This window comes from Camelus ferus, chromosome 6, assembly GCF_009834535.1.
Source record: "Camelus ferus isolate YT-003-E chromosome 6, BCGSAC_Cfer_1.0, whole genome shotgun sequence".
NCBI classification, from domain to species: Eukaryota; Metazoa; Chordata; class Mammalia; order Artiodactyla; family Camelidae; genus Camelus; species Camelus ferus.
This window is the reverse complement of record NC_045701.1, coordinates 37,914,834-37,941,096: the sequence shown is the minus strand read 5'-3', so window position 1 is coordinate 37,941,096 and position 26,263 is coordinate 37,914,834. Positions and strand designations below refer to the sequence as shown.

The following is a 26,263-nucleotide window of genomic DNA, read 5'->3' as shown; positions in this document are numbered from 1 at the left end:
TCTGTACAATGGAGATAATAATACTTGATAATATTTACCTTCTAGGGTTGTGGTGAAAGGTTTTCTTTCTCGTGAACTGCGGGGCGGTTTGCCTCCCGGGACCGAAGGGAGGCGCTTTTCCTCCCGCGACGCACTTCCGTGCGCGAGGACAGGTGGCCAGGGGGTTCGCCGGGCAGGGGCGGGAAGCCAGGCGAGGGCAGGTCGGGCCTCAGCTTTGACGTGCAGCGCGGGGGGCCTTCAGCAGGAGCACGCTAAGTCTGTACACACCGTGCAAAAGACGCTGAGCGTGCGTGCACCCGTGTGCGCGGGGTATTGGGAGCGCGCTGGGGTTGACAGCGAAACGTGAATGCGCAGGGGGCACCACAGAAAAGCGACAGGGGACCAGGCTGAGGCAGTCCGAGGCCCGAGTGGGCCAGAGCGCCCGCGTAGCGGCGGCAACGCGTCTCGGGTTGGGGGGAGGGGGTGTCTCCTCAGCGCCCCACGTGGCGGCTGGCGGGATAGCAGCTGGGAAAGCCCGTTTGCTCCGCCTCCGCCGCGCACGGCTGCCCTCCGCAGCTTCCCCGCCTGGTTCTCACCCGTCCCTCCTCCCTTCCCCCTCCCGGTTCGCGATGGACGCGGCCTCCCCCCGCCGCCGCCGCCGCCGGCAGCGCCGCGCGGGCTTCTGAGCTGCTGGGCCTGAGGAGCCGCGTGCCGGGGACGGGACGTGCTGCCGCCGGTCCGGGGAAACTATCGCTTCCCTGTCACCAGGTCCCCGCGGAGGAAGGGGAGGGACGAGGTGCGGCTTTTCCTGTGCCGCCTGCCCGGCTCGACCTGCGCGGCCTGCGGCTTCCTGGGAACTCGAGGGCCGCGGCCGGGCCTGGCTCTGCCCGCGGCCTGCTTGGAGCTGGACCGGAGTCGTTTGGAACGACAAGCCCGGGTAAGAGCTTGAGGGAAGGGGAGTCGGGAGCGCCGTGGGCGGTGGGAAGGGCCAGGCCTGGTTCTGGGATTAGGGATGCTCCGCGGCGGGCTGGGAGCGAGACCCCCGGCCCCTGGTGAGGTCGGCGGGGCTGCTGCCGACTCACCGTTTAGACCCTTTGTTCCCCGCCCCCGGCCCTGCCCGCGGCGGGACCCGGCCAGCCAGAGCCCGAGCCCACTGCGGGCCCCTATTGCCCTTGAGAAGTGTTCGCCGCCCCGCCGGCCAGAGACATCCCGCCGGGCCTCGGAGTTCCGGGCGCCGCTCCCCGGAGACCTATCGCCCTGCTGGGACGGCGGCCTCCTCTCGGGCAGAGAGGTTTGCCGCTTCTCCTCCAAAACTTCCCCTTCCTTCTAGACACAGGTAGCTAACTTAGTCGGGTTTGGTGCCGAGAAACCCGAGCGCGGTGCGCGGCGTCGGCTGGGCCCGGAGTGTTGGGTCATCTCTGCTGGTCGCCGCCGTTGGGTGCCCGCCGGGACCTGCCGCTGGATTTATACACCTGCAGCTGATTTACGTGGGCCCCCAAGCTGTTCTCCCGTGAGGGCGCTTACGAGCTTTTGTAATGACTTGCTTATTGGGGCTGCTTCTCTGTTGCTGCTGCTGTTTTTAACCAACTGCCCCATTCTGTAGGGATGGGGAAAGAGGGCCGTAGATTGGCCTATATTTTGATCCGTAATATGGTAGTCCACTGCACTTACTTTTAGCATTTCTTTTTAAACTTTTAAGAACAGTTGCCAGGACTGCCAGAATTCCTAATCAAGTCTTTATTCATCTTATATCTAATTATCATTTGTATTTGGACAATTTAAGAATAGCCGTAAGTCAATTGAGAAGTCAGCAGAATTTGTGAAATTGGAGGTAATTTTGAATTAGAAACTAAATTTGGAGGAGGTTTGGATCATAGTGCTTAGTCTCCTTAAAATACTGAATGTAAGTAACCCTTATCGGAAGATCAGTTTCGGGTGGAGGAGTGGGAAAGAAGTTTGCTGGAAAAAAAAAAGAACCTTTAGTGAGGTTTTGTTTGCCTTTTGGCACAGACGTTAGTGATAGCAGTAGTGGGATCTGAAGCTTGTTTGACTATCTTTGACAAAGACGGCTCTGGTTTCAAGTTAAGCAGCAACCTAATCAGCTTATACTCGGGCAAAACTGGTTTTTATTTAGAACTATATATGAAGTTAAACCGAAGGAATAAGAAAAGTTGAAAACCTGCATTAAACGGTCTATCCAAACATACTTACGAGTCTTTTCTAATTCCTAGGAGGATATCACGCAAATTTGGTTCTAGCCGATGTAAAAGAAAGATTTTTGAACTCGAGCTGATCAGTCCTGGACATTTAAAGGACTTTTTGCCTTTACTCTTTTAATTTAAGCAAAGAGGCTTAAAAAAAAAAACAAAAAACCATGGCAGATGTGGATCCGGATACATTGCTGGAATGGCTACAGATGGGACAGGGAGATGAAAGGGACATGCAACTGATAGCCCTTGAACAGCTATGCATGCTGCTTTTGATGTCTGACAACGTGGATCGTTGTTTTGAAACGTAAGTACATCCCTTCATTATCTTCCTTTGGGGTTGCTGTAGTGACATCTACACAACAGGTTTTCAACCATTTCCTGATTTTAGTTTGTGTAGAATTTTCTTTAGTTACTTTTGAAACTATCTTTTTAAAAGTTTTTGCTGGGGGTAGGGTATAGCTCAAGTGGTAGAGCGCATACTTAGCATGCATAAGGTCCTGGGTTCAATCCCCAGTACCTCCTCTAAAAATAAATAAAACCTAAAAAAAAAAAGTTTCTGCAGTTTTGCCTGTACACTTTTCTGAGGAATAAAAATTAGTAGGCGAACTAATTCCAGTATTGGTAATTGAGGTGACACAAATACATGTTTGTTGAATGAATAGGAATTGGTAGGGAATACTAATTTTAACCCAGAGCTTGATTAATTCATTTTCAAAACATATTATGACCTGGGAAAGTACAAATGCTTATCTTCTTTAAAGTTGGCTATTTCTATATCAAGAAATTGGCTGGAAATTGACATGAAAATACAGATGATAATGAACATGTTTCCAACTCCCCTTTTTCTTCATTGGTGTTAAGTCACATGACTGTACTTTTGTTAAAGCAAATCATTAGTTGGTGAATTTCAGTTTGGAGGTAAATTGGATGTTACTAATATAGCATACTTTTGGGAATAGTAGAAACCTATTTTGAGGTTCGGAGAGTTTAAAAAGTTTTATTCAGAGGTTATGTAGAATTTGCAGAAATGTAATGCCATGTTTTCCCTCTTAATGTGATACTTGCCCAGTTAGATTAACTGTTCTTCTGAATGCTGAACACGTTTGGTTTTCACTGTTTATTTTATATTTATATTTACAATTTTGAATTCCATTAATAAGTAAATGAAAATGCAGATGTTTCTGTATCTGTTTTAATGTCTTTTTGAGGTAATTAGTAGAAAATGTTTGAGATGTTGACATAAAATTCAGTATAATTATCTAAATTTCTTTGGGATGGGAATAAAGGCTATATTCAATAAATTGACAAAGTAGTTTTAATTGTCTTTATTTTAAATGAATAATTAATGAAGATGAACTAATAAATGAATAATTAATAGTTCTTAGTTGAGAAGCCCATTGAAACAGTACTGTTACGATAAAAATCCTGATGAACAAAGTTTCCAAATCACGATCTGTTAGTGACCCATTTATTTCAACTTGTGATTGTTATTGACAAACTTTGAGAGCATAATAATTTAGACCCTCTGATAACTCTTGCTTTGGCAGAATTCATAGAAAAGTGAAATTGATTTTTGAGTATTCGTAGATTTCATTAGAGCATTTTCATTAACCTGAGAATTATTTTTGCTATTTTAAAAAGTAAGTCATACTTTACAGTCAAATCAACTACCATTTTGTATCTTCTATTGTGTACTGATACATAGTACAGGTATTTGTAATGTTAAAAAGTGTTAACACAGTTTTAAAGAAACTTCTTAAAATATAAAACTCATCCTTATGTAAAATCCTACCATCCTAAAATAATTGTTACTCTTTTCATTTTCCCTTCCAGGCCTTATTCATATTTGATATAATACAGATGAAATTAAAGTCAGATGCAATATATATTTTTTATTTACTAAATGTAGATATAAAAGTATTTAAAATTGGAATGGTTAGCCTTATTTCATGTAGCATACCAGTAATTTGTCTATTCAAAATAGACATTTGATTAAATCTATGACTTTCTTAAGCTTTAGTTTGCTTTCTTCATTCTATAGCCAGATTTTCTTGTCACAAGGAAGATTGTCTTTAGTTTCTTTAAACCAGAGATGCAGCATGTTGAGAATGAGCCTGGGTTCAGATTCTTGGTTTGTTACATGTAATTTAGCCTTTGAGGGCTTTACTTTCTTCCTCTGTAAAATGGCAGTAATCTCATTTTTGGTAGGCTCCTTGTGAGGATTAAAGGAAAATGTTTGTGAGAAGTGTTTTGAGTAAAGTGGGCTACCCACTAATGTCATTATTATTAAATATCTAATTTTGAATTTTATTTTGAGACTTTATTTCGTGAAACTGATGCATTCTGAAGACCCTTTTAAAATTCTTTGAAACGTTCAACAAATAGGGCAGGGGAAAAGCAGGATGAAATATATATTTAAACATTGGTGAAAATCTCCCACTTGATTTCATAAGATAGTAGCAAATAGTCCTTGTGTCAGGTAAAGCACAAGATTCCTCTATGTTCAGATATGTTTTTGCCTGATTAGCTTGTGTTAGTAGTTACATGTATGTTTAGTCAGGAGATGGTGTGGTAGAAATAATGGCCTTTGGAATGAGGTAGGCTTCAGTTAAGGTTTTTGTGAAGATTAAATATGATAATACATGTGAAATGCCTAGCATAGTGCTTTTCACCTAATAGTTAAGTAATTTTTTTTCTTTTAACTTAGTATTGTACATGGCTCTCCATTTTTTTATACCAGTTTTGATAGTCTTTTTGAAGTTAAGAAATATGTATTTTCTGTGACGCTGTGATTCTTCTTATTAATAATGCCTGAACTTATCAAAGTAATGCTCTAGAAAGTAAAATTCAAGTTCAGGGTTAGTTTTTGCTTTCATCTGTGATAAGTCATTGAGTTAAATTTAATATAAGTTATATTTAATATGAGTTAAATTTAAAAAGTTATGAATGAGTACTTTTGCATTCACATCAAAATAGATAATATTGTATATATTGTTATAAATAGATACATCCTAGGCAGTTGTAGATCCTGCTATTAAATCTTCAGATAATGTAATTTAAGAATTATGTCTCCTGGGAAGAATCTGAGATCTCCCTGGAAGATCAAGAAAAATGATTTATTAAGGATAGTGCTTTTTAGATACTAGAAGGGTCTTATTTTAAAAGTAATCATTTTACTTAATTATGAGGCCACAAAAGGACATACAGTACAATGTAAGCCTCTCCCTTTCCTGTCTCCTGGCTAACCAGTTCTCCTCTGCAGAGGCAACCATCATTAAGCATTTTCCCAGTGTATCCTCCCAGAGAGAGATATCCCAAGGAAAGACTGCCTTGAGTCTGGATTCCAAAGTTGTTGAACACAGTGGTAAAAATCTCCTATTATATATTTACAGTTAAAGTTTAAAAAGTACCTACAATAGTGATAAGGCTATTAATCTTTTAAATTGTCTTTCTACTTTTTATTGTTAGGTATTAAAAATATGGTGATGACCTGAACAGATAACAAACTCTACTCTTATGGTAACTAATACTCTAACAGGGAAGACTGATATTGAATTATAAGTATTATATATACCTATATAGACAGGTATTAAATTATAGATTTTAAATCACAGGAATAAAATTGTGGTTGAAAACTGTGGTAAGTACCATGAAGGAAAAGGTCAGGGTGCTCTGACAGCATGTAGCGAGACATGAGCTGGATGTATAGGGAGTGGTCAGAATGGCCTTCTTTGAAGAAGTAGTTTTTCCTAGAGATATGAAGGATGAGTACGAGTTTATGGGATGATGTATGAGGAGGTGGGGTTAAAAGGGCATTCAAAGGGAAGAAGGCATTGTGTAAAGGATTTGAAGTGGGATAAGCATGGCATGATTGATGAACTTGGAGAAAGCTAGTGTGACTGGGGCAAGGAAAGGTTGCTGGAGAGCTGTATTGAAGGTAGAGAGGGGCAAGATCAGGTGGAATCTTGTGAATGCATTTGGTTTTATGTTGAGAGTGATGGGAATGCGTTGAAGTGCTGTGAAAGAGTGATGTGATTAAACTTGTCTTTTAAAACTATTACTTTGCCTGCTTTTTGGAGAACAGATGGGTGGTGAGGATAGAAAGAACCGATGCTTGTAAACTTAGATTTAGGAGGTAAAATAGAATTTGTTGAATGATTGAATGTGAGAGTGAGAAAGGAGGTATGGATGACTCAGGTTACAATAGGTGATGATTCCATTCAGTGAGAGAGAATACTGGAAGAGGGCCATGTTTTGAGGAACTGAGATCATGAGTTTGGATTTGGCTGGATCTTCATATCTGCTTTGCATTCAATGTGTTGTATTATGTTGTTTTGATGGAAATATATGAAAACAAATCATCCTCCATAGATGTAGTTGGGAAAGGGAAGAATGTTGTAATGATTTTTTTTTAAATAATTATGGGTATGCTTTGATATCATACCCAAATTGGGCAAGTGATGGTTTCTTAAGGATTGGTTATAACGTGGGTTCTGAAGTCATATCAATGAGCTTGTCGTAGTCTTGTCACATTGAAGTCTATTGGTCTCTCTGGTACTTTGGTTTTTTTTTGTTTTGTTTTGTTTTTTTAAACCCATGTTTAAGTTTGAAGGCTTATGCACTGTTCATGTGAAAAATATTGGTCTACTGAGGTATACAGATATTCCTATTGTTAACATGTCATTCTACAATATTGGACTCTAACATTTGTTTATACAACTGTTAACCCCAAGAAAAAAAGTCTTTAAATATTGGGACACTGTCAAGCTCATGGTAGCAAATACATGTTTTCCAAAGTTGTGATTTTTGCTTGAAAGCTTGAATGTTATCATTGGCAATGAATACCATCAGTTGTTTTCCTTGAAGTGGAAGGCTTACTTGGTTAGTTTTTGGGAAAATGTTTGCCAGATATCTGAGTCTGAATAACTATAATTTGTCTGAAGTTTTTTCAAGTAAAAATGGTGCTGCATGAAAAAAAGTGGCTAGTTCAGGTCTCTAACAGTTGTACAAGTATTTTTCCTTTACACAGCCATCATTCTTCAGTATGCAGAAGTGCTTTATGCTCATGTCCCATTTCCTTAAGTAGAATTTTTAAAGATTAAAGGGTTGAGATTTAGTTAAGTCAATTATTTTCATTTTTTTGTTTTTTTGGGATTTTTTGCTTCATGAGGTTATTCTGTAGAAAAACTAGCTTTTTTTCTCCATGCTAGAGCTTGGCAGGGAGGAGTATGATTCCTAGTAGTACAGTTTAGGGCCGCTGCCTTGATTCATGCTAAAGCACCAGCAGTTTTACCCACCATTGCTTTTGCATCATTAGTGCATTGTCAACACAGGAAAGAAAGTGATTCAAGAAGGGAAAGGACAATCATGCATACTTGTGAGAGGTCAAGTAGGGTGAAGTCTAAAAGATGTCCTTTAGACTTAGCAACATTGTCAAGGTCATTGATCTTAATGAGAGCTGAGTGGAATGGTGGTGAGGGGCTGATTTGAATGGATTGAGGAGTAACATGAAGAAATGGAGACGGAGTGAGGAAAGCTTTTTTGAGAAGTTGGATTAGAATAGGGATGTAGGACTTTTTCTTTTGAAGGTCAAAGAGTTAGGAGAGAGAATGGATAATTCATAAAGTAAGGATTCTGAGAAACTGGGAGAGAATTTGCTTTTGTCAAGAGTAGTGCTTTTTAAACTTTAATGTGCATAGTGTGAATCACCCGGGGATCTTGTTAAGATGCAAATTCTGGTTCTGATAGTCTGGTGTGATGCATGATATTCTGCATTCCTACTCTGCTGTCAGGTTATGTTGGAGCTGTTGGTCAGAAAAATCCCACGTTGAGTATCAAAGCTCTGATCCACTGGTGGAGAGAGAGTTTTAAGGCAGTATGTTCCTTATAACACAGGGAAGATGGAGAGGTTTAGATGCAGGTGTTTTAGGCTTGTTGGTTAAAAGTTGAAGAGATTCTCTCTGATATCTATTTTCTCCTCAAAGTAGGAGATTAAAAAAAATGATAATGTCTAGGATTGGTAAGGGGAAATGATTATGCTCATATAGTGCTAGTAACTTCATAACAGATATCCTCACCTGTAAGCTAACTATACCCAGAGTTACAGTTTTAAAATATTTTTATGGTCTTTTTTCCAGCTTTATTGAGGTATAATTGACTACAGTCTAAAAATATTGATTTGACTCTATTACTCTCTTTTACAAAATCTTTTATGTCCTTTACCTAATGGATAAAATTTAAATGCCTTCAAAGACCTCTACTGTACCTCCCACATACATCCTACTATTACTTTTGTTTTTCCATTTGCTAAACATAGTGCCTGGCATACAGTAGTTAATATCCAGATATTGAATGAATTGAAGAAATTCTTTATATTATTCCTGTTTTACACAGTGTCTAAAATGCTGATAGAAAGTATTTCTGGAGTCAAGAAACTGGTTAAGGTGTCTGCAGGAGGAAGAGCATTGTGTTTACAATGAACAGAATATGTTCATTGTATTAAATACACATAATCCTAAAAAATTAAGTAAGTAAATTTCCATAAACTGACAGCAACTGTGTATGCACTTTTCAGTGGAGAGCAGAGAGAAGTGCTGGACGATGAGAAACATGCTCTGTCAGAGTTCTTAACCTTGTGCTCTAGGAGGCCCATAGATAATGAGCTTCAGTGAGCTTTATTTTGTTACCAAAGTGTCTGTCACCTTAAAAATGTGAAAAACAAAACACTCTTCTAGTTTATAGCAATATATATGTGTTCTTTGTATACTTGTTGCCCGTGTCATTAGATCTCTTGATTTCCTCAGAGCCCAGCTCTGCCTTACTCATCTTTGTATCCTACTTCCGGCACCTAGCACAGTACTTGGCACAAAAAGGCATTCAATAGTTAGATACCTGTTGAATGAATTACAGTCAAGTTACTATGTGTATTTTAATTAGAGAAAAGCAAGTCTACATATTGGAATTTGACCTCTTTCTTTGAGAGGGAAGGCTATAATTTTTAACTGCTATGCCAGGAATTATTTTTAGTTAAGCAATACACAGTCAAGGCTGGGCACGGGCAAAAATGGAATAAAAGATAAAATGGATCAAAAGATGTTATTTATTACCTTCAAGAAACCATATTTATTAATCTTTTACAGTTAAAATTTTTATTTTTGTTTTTTAAGAAAGGAAGTGCCCAGTTTACAGTATATTCAGTAAAATATCACTACAGGTAACTTCCTATATTTAAAAAAAAAATCAAATTTCTTTATATTGTAAATCTTATGAAATCTGGGCCCTAGTCCGAGTAACAGCGTCTGGAAAAAACTTCTTGTTTTAAGTTACTTATCTCTACTTCCGTTAGGGAAAGATTCTTAGGTCATTGCGGGTAACATTTTGGAAATTTCTGCTTAAATTGGATTCATCCCAAGATTCCTCTTAATCTCATTTGTGTGGTTAACTGGTCTAATAGTAGTTGTATATAGACTGAGTGGGTTTTTTTTTTTTATAATTCGGGGGAGGTACTTAGGTTTGTTTGTTTATTTAACGGAGGTACTGGGATTTGAACCCAGGACCACCTGAGTGCTAAGTACGCATTCTACCGCTGAACTATCTGGTCCCCCTGAGACTGAGTGATCTTAGTTTCCTAATTAGGTTACCTTTGGGTCTATAAATGGGTATTATTATATACTACTGGGTTTAATATATAAAAATATTTTCTACCTGTAATGTAGGAGGGAAATATTTACAAGTTTAAATTTTTAATGGTAATGTATATAAACTTTTATGCCATACTAATATTCTTTTAGCACTGTTCAGGGAGAACTTTGATTATTATATGCATGCTATCTTAAGTGTATTTAAATTACCTATGGTAAAATTTGAGTTTTGAAAAATGCATTGAGTTGTATAACCATCACCATAACTGAAATTCAGAACAGTTTCCATCACTCCCAAAAATTCCCTAGAGTTTTCTTTTTGAAGTTAAACCCTCTCCCAGTCCTAATGCCTGGCAGTCAGTGGTCTTTTCTCTGTTGCTACAGTTTTGATTTTTCCAGAATGTTGTATAAATAGAATGATACTTACAGTGTACAGCCTTTTGAGTCTGGCTTCTTTCATGTAGTGTATTATATTTGAAAGTCATCTGTTACTGTGTGTATAATAGTCCCATTCCATTAATTGCTAAGTAGTATTTAATTTTACAGACGTACCACAGGTGGTTTATCCATTCACCTCTTGAAAGACATTTGGGTTTTTCTTGTTTTTATGATTATGATCAAAGTTACTGTAAACATTATAGATTTCTGCATATATTTGAGTTTTTATTTCTTCTGAAATTCTTTTTTTCTTTTGAAATTCTTAAAGATAAATCTGACAAGATGTAGAAATTGACAAACTGATTTCAGAATTCTTGATGGAAGTGCAAAGGACTTACGTTACCCAAAACAACTTTGATAAAGATTAAAGTTGGAGGACTAGTGCTGCTGTATTTCAGTTCTTATTACATAGTTGCATTGATCAGAACAGTGTGATATTGTTGTAAAGGTAAATTGATCAATGAAATGGAATAGAGAGTTCAGACTGCCACCTTCCTGGACAACTTATTTCAACAAAGGTGCAAAGACAGTTCAGTGGAAAAAGGAGTTTGTTTTTTTTTTATGCTGCTGGAACAATTGGATAGCCATATGCAAAAAAGAAATAATCTTTATCAATACCCTATACCATATACAAAAACAAATTTGAAAGGAATCATATACCTACACATAAAGCCTAAAACTATAAAACCTTTAGAAGAAAAAATAGGAGAAATCCTTTGTGACCCTAGTTTAAGCAGATATTCTTAAACACCAAAAGCATGATCCATAAGAGAATAAATTGATATATTTGAAGATTTTTACTGCTAGTTCAATTTCTATAATAGACAGAGGACTGCTTGAGTTGCTTAATTCTTTGTGAGTAAATTGTAGTAGTATATCTTTTAAGGAATTTGTGTATTTAATATAAATTAAAATTTATGGACATAGTATTGTTTATAGTATTTTTTGTCCTTTGGATGTTTGTACAATCTGTAGTGATAATTCTCCTTTTTATCCTGATACTGGTCATATTTATCTTTTGATCAATCTGACTAGAGGTTTATCAATTTTATTTATCTCTTCAAAGAACCAGCTTTTGGTTTCATTCATTTTTTCTGTTTTTCTGTTTTCTGTTTCATTGATTTCTGCTCTTTATTATTTCCTTAGTTCTGCATTGGTTTGGGGTTTAATTTGATTTTTTTTCTAATTTTCTTAGGTAGAAGCTGAGATTCAAGACCTTTTCTAATATAGGCATTTAATACTATAAATTTCTCTTTTATACTTTCATTGCTGTTGTATATTCATTTTCATTTAGTTAAAAATATTTTTAAAATTTCTTTGAAACTTTCTTTTTTTACTCTTGGGTTATTTACAAATATGTTGCTTAATTCCCAAGTGTTTCGGGATTTCCCAGGTATTTTTGTGTTACTATTGTGGTCAGAGTACACACTTAATATTATTTCAGTTATTTTAGATTTATTAAGGTTTGTTTTATGGCCCATAATATGGTCTATTTTTGGTGACTGGTCAGTATGCACTTGAGAAGAATGTGTATTCTGTTGTTGAGTAGAATGTTCAACAGGTGTCAAATTAGGTCAAATTGATTGATAGTGTTCTTCAGTCTATATTCTTGTTGATTTTCTATCTGTTGTTAAGGTTACTGAGATGGGGGTGTTGAAGTCTCCAAGTACAATTTTAGTTGTATCTATTTCTCATTAATTCTATCAGTTTTTGCTTCGTGTATTTAGCAACTCTGTTAGGTATCTATAGTACTGTTAGGTTTTCTTGATGAATTGACCCTTCTACCATTATGTAATGTCCCTCTTTATCTCTGGTAATTTTCCTTGTTCTGAAGTGTGCTGACATACATATAGTCACCCAAACTTTTTTTGGGGTAGCGTTTGGTATCTTTTTTTCCATCTTTTTGTCTTAACCAGTCTATATCATTATATATAGTGTGAGTTTCTTGTAGACAGTATGTGGTTGGCTTGTGTTTTTCTTAATTCAGCTTGACAACCTCTTGTTTTTATTTGGTGAGTTTAGACCATTTACATTTAATGTACTTTTTGGTATGGTTACATGTATGTCTAACATTGTATTATTTGGGTTTTGTTGTTCTTTTCTTGTTTGTTTCTGTTTCTCCTTTCCTAATTTTTTTGAATGACTTGAGTTTTTGTGATTTTTTTTGGTAGCATTTTATGTATTGGTTTTTTTACTTTGTTTCTTTGTATTTTTAGTGGTTGCTTTAGGGATTATAGTTAATTTAGAGTTCATGTTTTACCATTTAAAGTGAAATGAAGAAGCCTAAAACCATGCAGATCCCTTTACCCTCTTTTCTTTTTGTGTTATAGTTGCCATATGTGTTAAATCTATAAATGCTGAAGATCTCAAGATAAAATGTTATAATTTTTGCTTTCAACATTTGGTAAGAGGAAAATAATCTATTATATGTACCCAGATATTTATCGTTTCTGCTGTTCCCTTCATTCCTGAAGTTCCATGTATCTCTGTGGTATCATTTTCTTTCATCTTGAAGAACTTTCTTTAGCATTTATTTTAGGGGAAGTCTGTTGGTGATGAATTCTCTTAGTTTTGCTTCATGTGAGAATGTCTTTTTTTTTTTTAACATTTTTTATTGATTTATAATCATTTTACAATGTTGTGTCAAATTCCAGTGTTCAGCACAATTTTTCAGTCATTCATGGACATATACACACTCATTGGCACATTTTTTTCTCTGTGAGTAATCATAACATTTTGTGTATATTTCCCTGTGCTATACAGTGTAATCTTGTTTATCTATTCTACAATTTTGAAATCCCAGTCTATCCCTTCCCACCCTCCACCCCCCTGGCAACCACAAGTCTGTATTCTCTGTCTGTGAGTCTATTTCTGTCCTGTATTTATGCTTTGTTTTTGTTTGTTTGTTTGTTTTTGTTTTTGTTTTTTAGATTCCACATATGAGCGATCTCATATGGTATTTTTCTTTTTCTTTCTGGCTTACTTCACTTAGAATGACATTCTCCAGGAGCATCCATGTTGCTGCAAGTGGCATTATGTTGTCAGTTTTTATGGCTGAGTAGTATTCCATTGTATAAATATACCACATCTTCTTTATCCAGTCACCTGTTGATGGGCATTTAGGCTGTTTCCATATTTTGGCTATTGTAAATAGTGCTGCTATGAACATTGGGGTGCAGGTGTCATCCTGAAGTAGATTTCCTTCTGGATACAAGCCCAGGAGTGGGATTCCTGGGTCATATGGTAAGTCTATTCCTAGTCTTTTGAGGAATCTCCACACTATTTTCCATAGTGGCTGCACCAAACTGCATTCCCACCAGCAGTGTGAGAATGTCTTTATGTTGCTTTCATGCTGTGAAGATATTTTTGCTGGATATAGAATTCTGGGGTGCCAATTCTCTTCAGCATTTTAAAGATGTTCCACTGTCTTCTGGCCTTTATGGTTTCTGATGGGAAATCTGCATTCATCCTTATTTCTTTGTGGTATTTTCCTCCTTGCTGCTGTCAAGATTTTTTTTTCTTTACCTTTGACTTTTTTGCAGTTTGATTATGATTTATCTGTACATGGTTGTCTTTGAATTTGTCTTGTTTGAGGGTTGATGCGCTTCTTGAATCTATGTCTTTCACCAAATTTGGAAAGTTTCTTCAAGTCTATTTTCTGTACCAGTTCTTTTCTCCTTCTGGGGCTCCAGTGGCACACAAATGTTACTGTTAGATATGATTCCCTCAGGTCTCTAAGACTCTGTGTTCCTTCCCCCCCATTTTTTTTTCTCTGTGTTCTTCAGATTGGATAAGCTTTATTGATCTGTCTTCAAGTTCACTGACTCTGTCATCTTCAGTCTCTTCTTTTTTTTTCTAACTGAAGTATTGTCAGTTCATTCTCTTGAGCCCACCCAATGAAGCTGATTTTTCCCCCTACAAATTGTATTTTTCATTTCTAAAATTTTCATTTGATTCTTTTTCATACTTTGTTTTCCTGTTGAAAACTTGCTTTCAGTCATTTCAGAAATGTTCACATTCAAGAATGTTCATGGAGTATAGTTAAAATAGCTGACTTAGAATCCTTTTTGATAATTTTAACACCTAGGTTGTCTCAGGGTTACATCTGTTGACTGTCTTTTTTCTTGGATAGGTCAGATTGTATTGATTTGTGTGTGTGTGTGTGTGTGTGTGTGTGTGTGTGTGTGTGTGTTTTAAGTTGTTTTGGATTTTATTATAAACATTTAGCATATTATATTGTGAGACTCTGGATTTTATAAAAATCCTCTTTAGAATTTTGATTTTGTGGTTTTCTTTTACATGCAGTCAACTTGGTTAAATTTAGATTGCAAGTTCTGTTTTGCTCTCTTTGGGTGGTGGTTCCAGTGTTGGTCTTTGTTATGGTGTTTGGGTCTGCACATGTGTTACTCAGAGTTTAGTCTGGGACTTGGGTTGTGGATTATGGCATAGTGCAGTTGTCAGAGTCTTTGCTGCTGTTCTTTAGCTTTGTCCTCCACTTGTACAGATTTGAGGTGACATCAGGACTTGTGTCAGGGATCATTTTTCTAGTTCTTTCCTTTCTTGAGATTTCCTCTGCATCTTTCAACTACCAGGAGCCCTTTTTCACTAGTAAGAAAGCTAGGGATCTCTTGAGGTTTTTAACCACACTTCACCACTCCTCTACCTCCATCCTTCTACCCTTTGTACTGTCATACACTTACTGGGACTGGGTCTACCCTCAAGGTGAAAGTAGTAAGAGAAAACAGAGAAAAAAAAACGTGATTCCAATGTTTAAAAAAAAACAAAACAAAACATGATTCCTTTCATGCTCTATTGACTAAAGGGACTCCTTTTCTTAGTTCCCAGTTCTTCCGTGGCCTTAGATGCTCATGCTACCTCTACTGTACTGTGCATGTATCATTAGGGTTAGTCTGGGGCTGGCTTTGGGACCGGACTGAGAGGGAAAAACTCCAGGAGTTTCTCCCCACACCCTCTGGCTCATGGAGTCCCCTTTTCTTGGTTTTCTCAGAGTTTTTGTTGTATCCTCCCGCCACATGGTTTGGGAGTTATCTTATCCAGGGTCAAGGCTGGAAAAGAAAGGAGAAAAGGAAAAAAGCCCTTGAAACTCACTTCCATCATGGGTCGTTAAATTTTGACTTTCTTCCCCAATCCGTCTGCTGTTGTCTAGCTTTGTCCAATTGACTAGCCCCAAACTTTAGATTTATTTTTGACAGTTATAAAATATGTTTGTTTCAGAAATTTGGAAAAGTCAGAAAAGTCTGGAGAATGAAAATTATGTATAATTGCACCGTCTAGAAATAAGCAATTGTAACTTTTTGCTCTAGTTTCTTCTTTGCATATTCTTACATGATAAATACCATGATGGACATATTTTTTTCCTTTTCTTTATTTATATTATAAGTTCTTAGTAAGCAGCTTTTAAAAAGCCTGGACTATCATATACTTGATGATGCCCTTGTTATTTGAGATATAGGTTATGTAATAGTGAGCATCTTTATACATACATTTTTGCCTGATGACATTTTTTTGAACTGACTTCAGAATTACATATAAGAAACCAAAGTTTCCTTATCTGTTTGAATTCATAATATTTAGTTATTGTAAGAAGTCTGACAAAATTTTCATATATAACTATCTTCTCATAACTAATTTCAGAATTAAACTGTGCTTGATAGACGACTTTGTGGTTTTTGATTGTTTTGAGATTTAGAGTTGATTGGAGGGGAATCTATTTGAAGATAATGTTACATGTTTTCATTCCTTGGAGGAATGAATGAGTAGGTTAGTGAATTTCGATTTTTATCTTTTAAGAGAAATTGGAGTGGAAGTTTTAAAATGATGTTAATATATACTCAGTTTGGTAGTTTAATTTTTTTTATATCTGCCTTAAAGTACATGTTCATACAGAAAAAAAGTCTGTATTAGAATTACAGAAATAAAATAAGAATGTTGAATTTATTGGGGATTTATTTTATGACTTTTGCTATTCTAATAGAGACTTTGTATATCCTGAAGTATTTCTGTGTATGTGTATATGTATACAACTTGAGATTTTTGTCTGTTTGTCTTCTTGGTGGGAGTTCAAATAGTCTGTATTTAATTTTAAATGTTTGTTAAATTCTGTGATAGCCAGCCAAATTTTATGAAATAATGTTTTAAAATATTTATCAATTTAACAAAAATTTAAAAGTAACGTTATTCTTTGTGGCCTAGGAGTGGGGAAATAGGTACTCCAAAATGCTTCTGGTGGGATTATACAGTGTATAGCCTCTTTAGAAGTCAGTTTGATACCTGTCAAACTAAAGATGCACACGCAGAAATACACATGAGAGTCTTTCCATCATAAATACTGGTTCAAGTGTGCAAAGATATATACCTCCAGTATTGTTAACTGCAGCATCATTTCAAATAGTAAAAAAACTAGAAACTGTCTAAATGGTTAACAGTGTGTGGCCTTTCTTTAGATGGGATATTATGTAGAAAGATTGAGCTATACCTGTTTATATTAATCTGGAAAGGTGGCCACAACACATTAAGGGAGTAAGCAACTTATAGGATAGTCTCTGTAGTATGATCCTACTTGTAAGTAACAAAAGCTTGATGACTAGGCACTAGAATCATCTGATGACTTGTTCTCTCACATGCCCTTGAGTACTGGCTTTTAATTGGGTTTATTACTTGAAACACCTACTGACCTTGCGATATGGCTAACTGGGCTTCCTCACAGCATTGTGGTTACATTCCAAGAGCAAGAGTCCTAAGAGAATGCGGTAGAATTGGCTTAGCGTTAGAAGTCACAAAGTGATAACTTTCACTGTAATCATAAACCTGCCTGGAAACATAGGCCCTCTCAATGGGAAGAGTATTTAAATCACATTGTAAAAAAGAATATATGGATATGTGGGATGGGAGATAATATGGATATTGTTGGAATATACAGTCTACTGTGTCATAAAATTCTTTAAGCCTCTATCCTTTGCACATACTATTCTCCTTACTTACCACACAAGAGCTGGTCTATTTGGCCAACTTCTTCCATGTGGTTTATATGAGCATCTTTTATGTGCTAAGCACTATATTTTATATACTCTCAGATCCTTGCAGTAACTCTTCAAGGCAGAGAATGCCTTGATTTAATTCAAATTTCTTCCTTTTTTTGTGAGGTTTTCCTTTCCCCAAATCCCCTGAGTTGAGCTTTCCCTCTCGGAACTTGTCTTTTTAATTGAAGTATGGTTGATGTACAATATTACATAAGTTATAGATGTACAACATAGTGATTCACAATTTTCAAAGGTTACATTCCATGTATAGTTACTACAAAATACTGGCTATATTCCTGGCATTGTGCAATACATCCTTGCAACTTATTTATTTTATACATAATAGTTTGTGTCTCTTAATCCCCTACCCCTATCTGGCCCCTCACCCCTTCCCTTTCCCCACTGGTAACCACTGGTTTGTTCTATGTATCTGTGAGATTGTTTCTTTTTTGTTGTGTTAACTGGTTTTATTTTTTAGATTCCACATATAAGTGATGTCATACAGTACTTGTCTTTCTCTGTCTTACTTACTTCACTTAGCATAATACCCTCTAAGTCCATCCATGTCTATTTTTTAGTTTTTTGAGACCCCTCCAAACTTTTCCACAGTGGCTGCAACAGTTTACATTCCCACCAACAGTATAGGGGGTTCCCTTTTCTTCACATCCTTGCCTGCATTTCTTATTTGTGTTCTTTTTAATGATAAGTCGTTCTGACAGGTGTGAGGAGATATCTTACTGTACTTTTGACTTGCAATTTTTGTTGTTTTTAAGTTATTTATGGGGGAGTTACTAATTAGGTTCTGGTTTTTTGTTTGTTTTTTTTTTAATGGAAGTGCTGGGGATTGAACCCAGGACCTCATGCATGCTAAGCAGGCCCTCTACCACTGGGCTATATCCCTCCCCCCTGATTTGCATTTTTCTGATGATTAATGATGCTGAGCATCTTTTCAAGTACCTGTTGGCCACCTGCATGTCCTTTTCAGAAAAACGTCTATTAAGGTCTTCTGCCCATTAAAAAAAATTTTTTTTGATGTTGAGTTGTGTGAGCTGTTTATATATTTTGGATAGTAACTCCTCCCTCACAGAGCTCTTTATGAACTTACTTCTTTTAGATTTTTTATTATAGCACTTATTATACTTATTCTTACTTAATTGTATTATATTTCTTTCTATTAAAATGAATATTTTGAGACTGGCATTATTTTCATATATTTATTTATCAAATATTTGAGTGTCCACTAGGTAACAAGTACTGAACTTGGTTGTAGGAAAACAGAGATAGATAGGATACAGATCCTGCTATCACATAGCTCATGTTTTCATGGGTGAGACAGATAAATGGGAAAATATAATACAGTTTGACAGACGGGTTTCACTGAATTCTCTGAAACCACCCAAGAGGAACATAACTGAGGCCATCCTCAAGGTTAGTCTAAGGCAGACTTCCTAGAGGAGGTACTTTCTGACCTAAGCCTTATAAATTTTTTTTTAAATTTTAATTTTAAAAGTCGCTTTGAAAAAGGAACACAAGTGAAAAGGAGGAAGAGAGGATAAATGTTTCTTGCAGAAGAGACGGATGCAAGGGCATGAGGATCTGGAAGTTCTAGTGAGAGATTCTGGTTAGGAAGCCATTGTCCTAATCCAGGTAAGAAATAATGAGAGTTGGAATTCAAGGGGAGGGACAGATATTAAACAGATTTAGAAGCTAGAACCATCAGGATTAGGTTTTGAATTTTGTATTTTAGAAATAAGAGTTTGGAAGAATTTTAGGATTTTTACTTGAGTGACTGTTTCGGTGGTAGATTAGAGAATAAGTAGTATGGGTTTTGGTAGGGAAACTTTGTATGGTTTTGAGCAGGTTGTGTTTGATGGTTCCTGAAACGTCACTCGGTATGATAGATGAGTAGAGGAGGCAGCTGGGTCTGTAATTAATTCTGGGGTTTATGAGAGGAGTTTAGGCTAGAGTCTAGAGTTGGCATTTTGCTCTCTGTGGGAAATGAGAGATGGCAGTGGATTCACTTATTTGTGTTGTGGGAAGGTGTGAAGTATGGGAAGGTGATGGGTGACCTGATGGGGGTTGGGACAGGGTGGAGTCATGTTTGTGGAGGGGTGTGGGCATATTAGTGAGGGTTGGGCTCAAGAATGGAGAAACAGATCTCTAAGGGAGCAAATAGAATTCTTTCTGTTTGGTTTCTCTTTCCTTAAGCAAAAAAAGTTCTTGCTTTTTTCTTGGTATCATTTATTCAACAGACAAAACTTAAATGCCTTCCCGTGTGCAGAGAACCCTGCTGGGTGCTGTATGAAATACATCTCTATTCCTAGGAGAGAGTTAAAATGGACAGAAAATAATAAAAATATAAATAAGTAGTAATATTAAACAATATATATATAAATACATGAATATATAAATTATATAATAGTTATATATTATACTTAATATAATATATAATATAATATAAAGTATATAAAATAAATGTAAAAACAAATTAATAATTTAAAATAAATAAAAATAATAAAAATTGTATGTATAATTTATATTTGCTCTCTATATATCAAGTAAATTATGACAAGAAATAGTCATGTTTTGGGTAGTTAGGAAAGGTAAGCCCCGGAGTTGAGGCAGTGGCATTTAGGCTGACAGGAAGGATGACAAAGAGCCAGCTATGGGAAGAGTTGGGAAAAAGCATTTTTGGTGGAGGGATCAACACACACATTAGCATCTTTATCTTTATCTTTCTGTCTATTAAAAACCATGAGTTCATACCAATATCTCCAGTTCCAATCTAACACCACAGGGTTCATTTTAATTTTCTCTTTATGTGTTTCCAACTCCAGTCTGCAGTGAGAAACCTGGTTCCCGTTATCCTCATTGTATTTATTTGATCACACTTCCCTTCCCCCGTATGTGTCAGTTGCCCATAACTGGGGCATTGCCCTATGCCGATGCCCTCTTTACTTTATGCATGCTCTTGCATCTTATTCCAGATTGACCTCCTCCTTCCTTTAGAAATAGCTTCCTCAACGCTAGTGCTAGACGTCTCTTTCGTGGATGTCAGAGTGACTGTTTCAGTAGTCCAAACATGAGTTTGAAGTTGGCTTAGAGTAGGGTTGTAAACGATGATGTGGAGAGAAGTGGAGAGATTTAGGATATATTTTAGAGAGAAAATTGGTGGGATTTAACTAACGGGTTGGATGTGTAATGTGAGGAAAAAGAGGAAGAAGCTAAGGATGATTCTCAGATTTCTGGCTTTCTGGATGGTTGTGATATTTACAGAGGCAGCAATTTGGAGGTGATAGCACATATCAGGAATTTTGTTTTGAATGTATTCATTTTAATATACCTGTGGTAATTCTAAATGCAGATAGTGGTAGTGAGTTAGTTGGCCTGGGTGGAGATAACATTTTGGAAGTTTTCATAATATGTGAATGTGATTTATAGGTATGGTGTATGAACAAAGGGAATAGAGAGAGAAGAGAACAGAGTTTAGGACTGAGGCTAGAGTGGAAAAAGTCAAAAAGCCGAGAGAAAATTGAGGAAAAGGTGTGAAGTACTCACTGCAGACAGTGGAAGAAATGTAGCAGAATGATTGGACATTGTACTCATTTAATGTTGGTGATCACAAATTTATAATGAGATCAGTTTTCTTGATTATGTAAATTTGTTTCTTAGTTAATCTCTATTGACATGGATTCAGACCCATGGAAAGTGTGATTGTGGTTGTAGCCCAGGAAAACGGCAAGGAACTTGAGGGTCTTATTCATAGGAGGTAGTCAAGAGCTTATTGAATAACCATGAAGCTCAAGTTGAATTTAAAGACTGAGTTGAAGTATCTATCAACGCAGGGTGTCTTTGGAAATTATACTAAGAAATTCCCTAACCAACAAGTGAAAAGATAGTTTTAAGGTCTTATATGTTTATATCACAGTGACTATGTTAAAGCAGTATATCCAGCAGAGTTTATTAAAAAAAAGCACTTGTTAGTAATTTGTTTTGTTGCAAAATGAACTTTTAAGTATCATAACAGCGTTCTTTCAACTATTCTGTACTTTTCAGAATTCATTATTTAATACTGACATGTTTTTCCCTACTTTTTGCTTAATTTATAGTTAACTTGTATTGTTGAGATTTTTGTAATTTGCTTTGGTTCTACATTGAAAGATTAGTGAATATGCCTAAAATACCTTCTCATGGTTGAAAAAGTTAACTCAAGAGCTAGAAAAAAACTTTTTTCTTGTCCAATAGCCAAAAGTTACAATAGATGTTTGTACCATACCTTTAAGAAGTTTACAAAGCAGGTTTCCACTATACTTGACTTAGAAATAAGCTCTTACTTATGCAGACTGTTTTTATTTTCCTCTTAGAAATAAAACTGATAAAAGTTAAAAGCTGAGAACCTATGTTTAAAACTTTCTGTCTGGGATGGGTGTGGCTCAGTGATAGAGCATATGCTTAGCATGTGAGAGGTCCTGGGTTCAAGCCCCAGCACCTCCATTAAAAAAAAAAGAACGGACTTTCTGTTTTTGTTTTTTTAAACTGGCCCTTTAACAATACTTGTTCAGATTTGTCATGTTTTAGGGAACACAGCAGGGAACATAGTTATTCCCCAGATAAGCAAATAACCGCATTTCCCCATGAAACACAGAAAGTTACATTAAACATTTCTCTTCAATTTTGTTTTTTGATTTGCAGTTTTTGTACTGTATAAGGTAGATAAATAATTTTCTCATTTTTAATATAAAGCATATGGTAGATTCATTCTTGTTATTTGGTGTTAGGATTTTCAGCTTCAGCATTTTATTCTTTATTCAAAAGCTACTGTTTTCTAAGGAAAAAAACATTACTTTTTAAAAGACTGTGTTGTTCCTTAATAGTATTAACACTCTTACAGTCTTTTCTTTCAGTTTACTACTTATGCCAATGTAGATAGTGGCAAAAATGCTTTCAGATTCTAATAGCTAGCTAGTCTTCTGATCTTACCTGAGAACTGGTGGAGTATCTCCCATAACCTAGTCTTAAAAGCATTTCTTCCTTAGAAAAGTTACAAGTAAGGGGGGTGGGTATAGCTCAAGTGGTAGAGCACATGCTTAGCATGCACCAGGTCCTGAGTTTAATCCCCAGTACCTCCTCTAAAACTAAATCAACCTAATTACCCCCCAAATAAAATAATTAAATAATACAATAATAAATAAAATGTTTTTTAAAAGAAGTATCTCAATAAAAATATAGAATTTGGATTGAAAAGATACTTACTTGTTACTCCAGATAAATGACTTATGGGTGGGGGAAAAAAAGAATTGGAAGATGAGGAAATAGAAATCCACAGAATAAAATTTTTAAAAAGTCTTTCACAAAATGATGATAGTATGCCATGAACTGAATAGTGTTATTAAAAAGAAAAGAAAAGAAAAATTACAAGTGACTATGTGACATAAGTTGCCAGTGATGCTGGCTAATAAAAACCACCTGTATTTAATCAGTGACTGGTCAATCATTGAATGCAAGAGGTTTTCTAAAATCTTTGATAATATTACGGCTGCTGAACCCCTTAAGTGAACATCATCCAAGCAGACACTGAAGGATACAGGTTCTTTGACATTCATGTAGATTTTTCAGATGATTTTCATTGAAGTATAGTTGATTTATAATTTTGTGTTAGTTTCAGGTGTATAGCAGAGTGGTTCGTATACATATACATATATAATATATTTTTCAGATTCTTTTCCATTATAGGTTACTGTAAGTTATTGAATATAGTTCCCTGTGCTATACAGTAGGTCCTCGTTGTTTATCTATTTTATATATTGTAGTTTGTGTATATGTTAATCTCAAACTCCTAATTTGTCCTTCCTGGCCCCTTTACCCTTTGGTAATCAGAGTTTGTTTTCTGTGAGTCTGTTTCCAGTTTGTAGATAAGTTTATTTGTATCTTTTCTTTATTCCACATATAAGTGGTATCATATGATATTTGTCTTTCTCTAATTTACTTCACTTAATATGATAATCTCTTGGTCCATCCATGTTGCTGCAAATGGCCTTATTTCATTCTTTTTTATGATTGAATAGTATTTATACACACACACACACACACACACACACACACACACTCACACACTCACACACTCTTTCTTTATCTAGTCATCTGGATATTTAGGTTGCTTCCATGTCTTGGCTATTGTAAATAAGTGCTGCTGTGAACATAGGGGTGCGTGTATCTTTTCGAGTTAGAGTTGTCTCTGGATATATGCCCCGGAATGGGATTGCTGGATCATATGATAACTCTGTTTTTAGTTATTTAAGGAACTTCTGTACTATTCTTATAGTGGCTGCACCAATTTGTATTCCCACCAAATGGTGTGGGAGGATTCTTTTATCCTATACCCTCCAGCATTTATTATATGTAGACTTTTTAATGATGGCCATTCTGATTGGTGTGAGATGAAACCTCATTGTAGTTTTAATTTGCATTTCTCTAATAATTTGTTACATTGGACATCTTTTCATATGCCTGCCGGCCACATACAAATATTTTTTAAAAGCTACTAAAGATATACACACTCTAAAAATTGGAGGAAAAATAGTTCCACTGAAATGTTAAAGAGTACAATCAGCCCTCTGTATCCACGTATTCTCTGTATCTGTATTATTTAATATAAGGGACTTGAGCATCTGCAGATTTTTGTATCCATGGTGAGGACAGAGAGGCCTGAACTCAATCCCTCTTGGATACTGAGGGACAACTGTAGTGTCTTTTGTGTTTTCTGTAGCCCTTTTAAAGTTTAGTCTATGCAGAGAAGTTAAAGTATTTGTTGTCATATTACTGAGATTTCTACTAAATGTAATTTATGGTCTTTTATAATATAAGTGTTGATAAAATATTGATAAAAAAGCAAAATCTGCTTTTGATAAAACTGTCTTATGCAAGTTTAAACAGCAGGCGTTAGCTTTGCATAGGAGGAAAGGGCAACTGAAGTTAGTTTAATATGGTGCCAAGGTACTAAGTGTTTAATGTATATAATTTCAACTAACATACATACATATAAACATAACATACATATAAAGTAGGCATTGTTTAGGTATTTGCTTTGCTTTACAAATGAGGAAACAGGACCAGAAAGGTTACACAGGTGTCTTTCTGTGTTTTACTTTGGTCTGTTAAACCTCACATCAGCACTTGTTCCCATAAAATATGAATTGAACGATGTGCTTGGCATTCAGAAACGCTTAATGTAAATAAGGGAATAAAATGATATATTAAACAGCGTGGGCACTGTTTTAATGAGGTTTTAGGAACAAGAAAGTGCCACTTAACTATTTGGGAAGGTTAGAGAAGGTTTTACAGAGCAGTTGATGTTTGAGCTGAGTACTGAATAAGAATTTTTGTACTACATGGTTTCAAGTTAATCCTGCTACTTTAAACTTTACAAGTTGATATTTTCGGCAAGGATGAAATTAGCATGTGAGTATTATTACTATGGTAGCAGAAGCAATGTGAGAAATATTACCTAATACACATGCAAACACAGTATTGAGCATGTATTATATTATAGTTTTTATTATGTTATTTTGTTAATTTTTTGATGTTAAGAATTTAGTAATCCTAGGTGTAATGTGATTTCTTTCACTACAGATGTCCTCCTCGCACTTTCTTGCCAGCCCTCTGCAAAATTTTTCTTGATGAAAGTGCTCCAGACAATGTGTTAGAGGTGACAGCCCGTGCCATAACATACTACCTGGACGTATCTGCAGAATGCACCCGAAGGATTGTTGGAGTAGATGGAGCTATAAAAGCGCTCTGCAATCGTTTGGTTGTGGTTGAACTTAACAACAGAACTAGCAGAGATTTAGCTGAACAATGTGTAAAGGTAAGTCTTAATGATTTGTTGGGCCATTATAAGATCACTTAGAGAATAAAAAGTATATTTTGAAAAAAAATATTGAATTCTTTCCATCATCAGTCTTACTTTTTGAGAGTGGTTAAGAATAGTGGAAGTCACAGTCCTTGTGGTACCAAAGGAGAACTCATAGGACTTGGGAAAAGAAATCTAATCTTTGAAGGAAAATTGTAGGTCACTAATATGCTCTTCTGTGTTGCCTCAATGCTTTTTGGTTTCTGTTAGCCACTAACACTGTAAGATAGGTTATCCCTGTTCTCACCCCAAACAATTTTGTATGCATATAGTAACAACAATAACCATGACAACTAATACTGATGCCAGCAGTGCTGGGCATTATTTTAAACACTTTGCATGTATTAACTCATTTAATCTTCATGACAGTCCTATATAAGGTAGGTGCCACTAATATCATCACTTTTATTTTATAGGTGAAAGAAATTCAAGCATACCAAGTTTAAGTAACTTGCTTGGGGTAATAAAAATAGTGGCAGAGAGCCAAGATTCCAAGAGTAGATTTGTCTGGTTCTAGGGCCCGTGGATTTAACTATTTTGCTGTATATCCTTTAGAGTTGGCTGTTTTGTTTTATTCCTGAGAGGATGAATTATAAATTTTATGTGACTTTAAAAGCATCAGTACTGGTCAGTAGTTTATTGGAACTACTTGAACACATTATTTGATATGATACTCTTTTATGATTTTTGTTTCATTCTTTTTATGATTCTTACTGCTCTAGGTCAGCAGATTTCACAATTTTTTGTCTCAGGATCCCTTTGCAAGTCTTAAATTATTGAGGAGCCCAGGGAGCAATATTTATTTATATTTGCCATATTAGATATTAAAAGTGGAAATTTTAAAATATTTATTAATTTATCATAAAATAACAAACTCATTATGTGTTAACATACATTACATTTTTAATGAAAATGACTATTTCCTGAAGAGAAAATTAGTGAGTAGCATTGTTAAGCATTTTCGCAAGTCTCCTTTAAAATACCTGGCTTAATAGAAGACGGCAGATCCTCATATCTGTTTCTGCATTCAGTCTGTTGCTATATCAC

The 26,263-nt window shown here is 36.1% G+C and overlaps 1 protein-coding gene across 5 annotated transcripts in view; it reads left to right on the top strand.

The window, feature by feature from the left end:
* The first annotated feature begins 289 nt into the window (after positions 1 to 289).
* HECTD1 (HECT domain E3 ubiquitin protein ligase 1) overlaps positions 290 to 26,263 on the top strand; it is an 81,667-nt gene continuing 55,693 nt past the window's right edge. For 2 of the 5 annotated variants that reach the window (XM_032481827.1, XM_032481829.1), the window contains exons 1-3: positions 290 to 916; positions 2,211 to 2,493; positions 24,937 to 25,171. In XM_032481827.1, coding sequence (XP_032337718.1) covers positions 2,354 to 2,493; positions 24,937 to 25,171 — 375 coding nt within the window. In that variant the 5' untranslated portion in view covers positions 290 to 916; positions 2,211 to 2,353. The remainder of the gene's footprint in view (positions 917 to 2,210; positions 2,494 to 24,936; positions 25,172 to 26,263) is intronic. The other 3 variants (XM_032481826.1, XM_032481828.1, XM_032481830.1) reach the window with 2 other exon arrangements.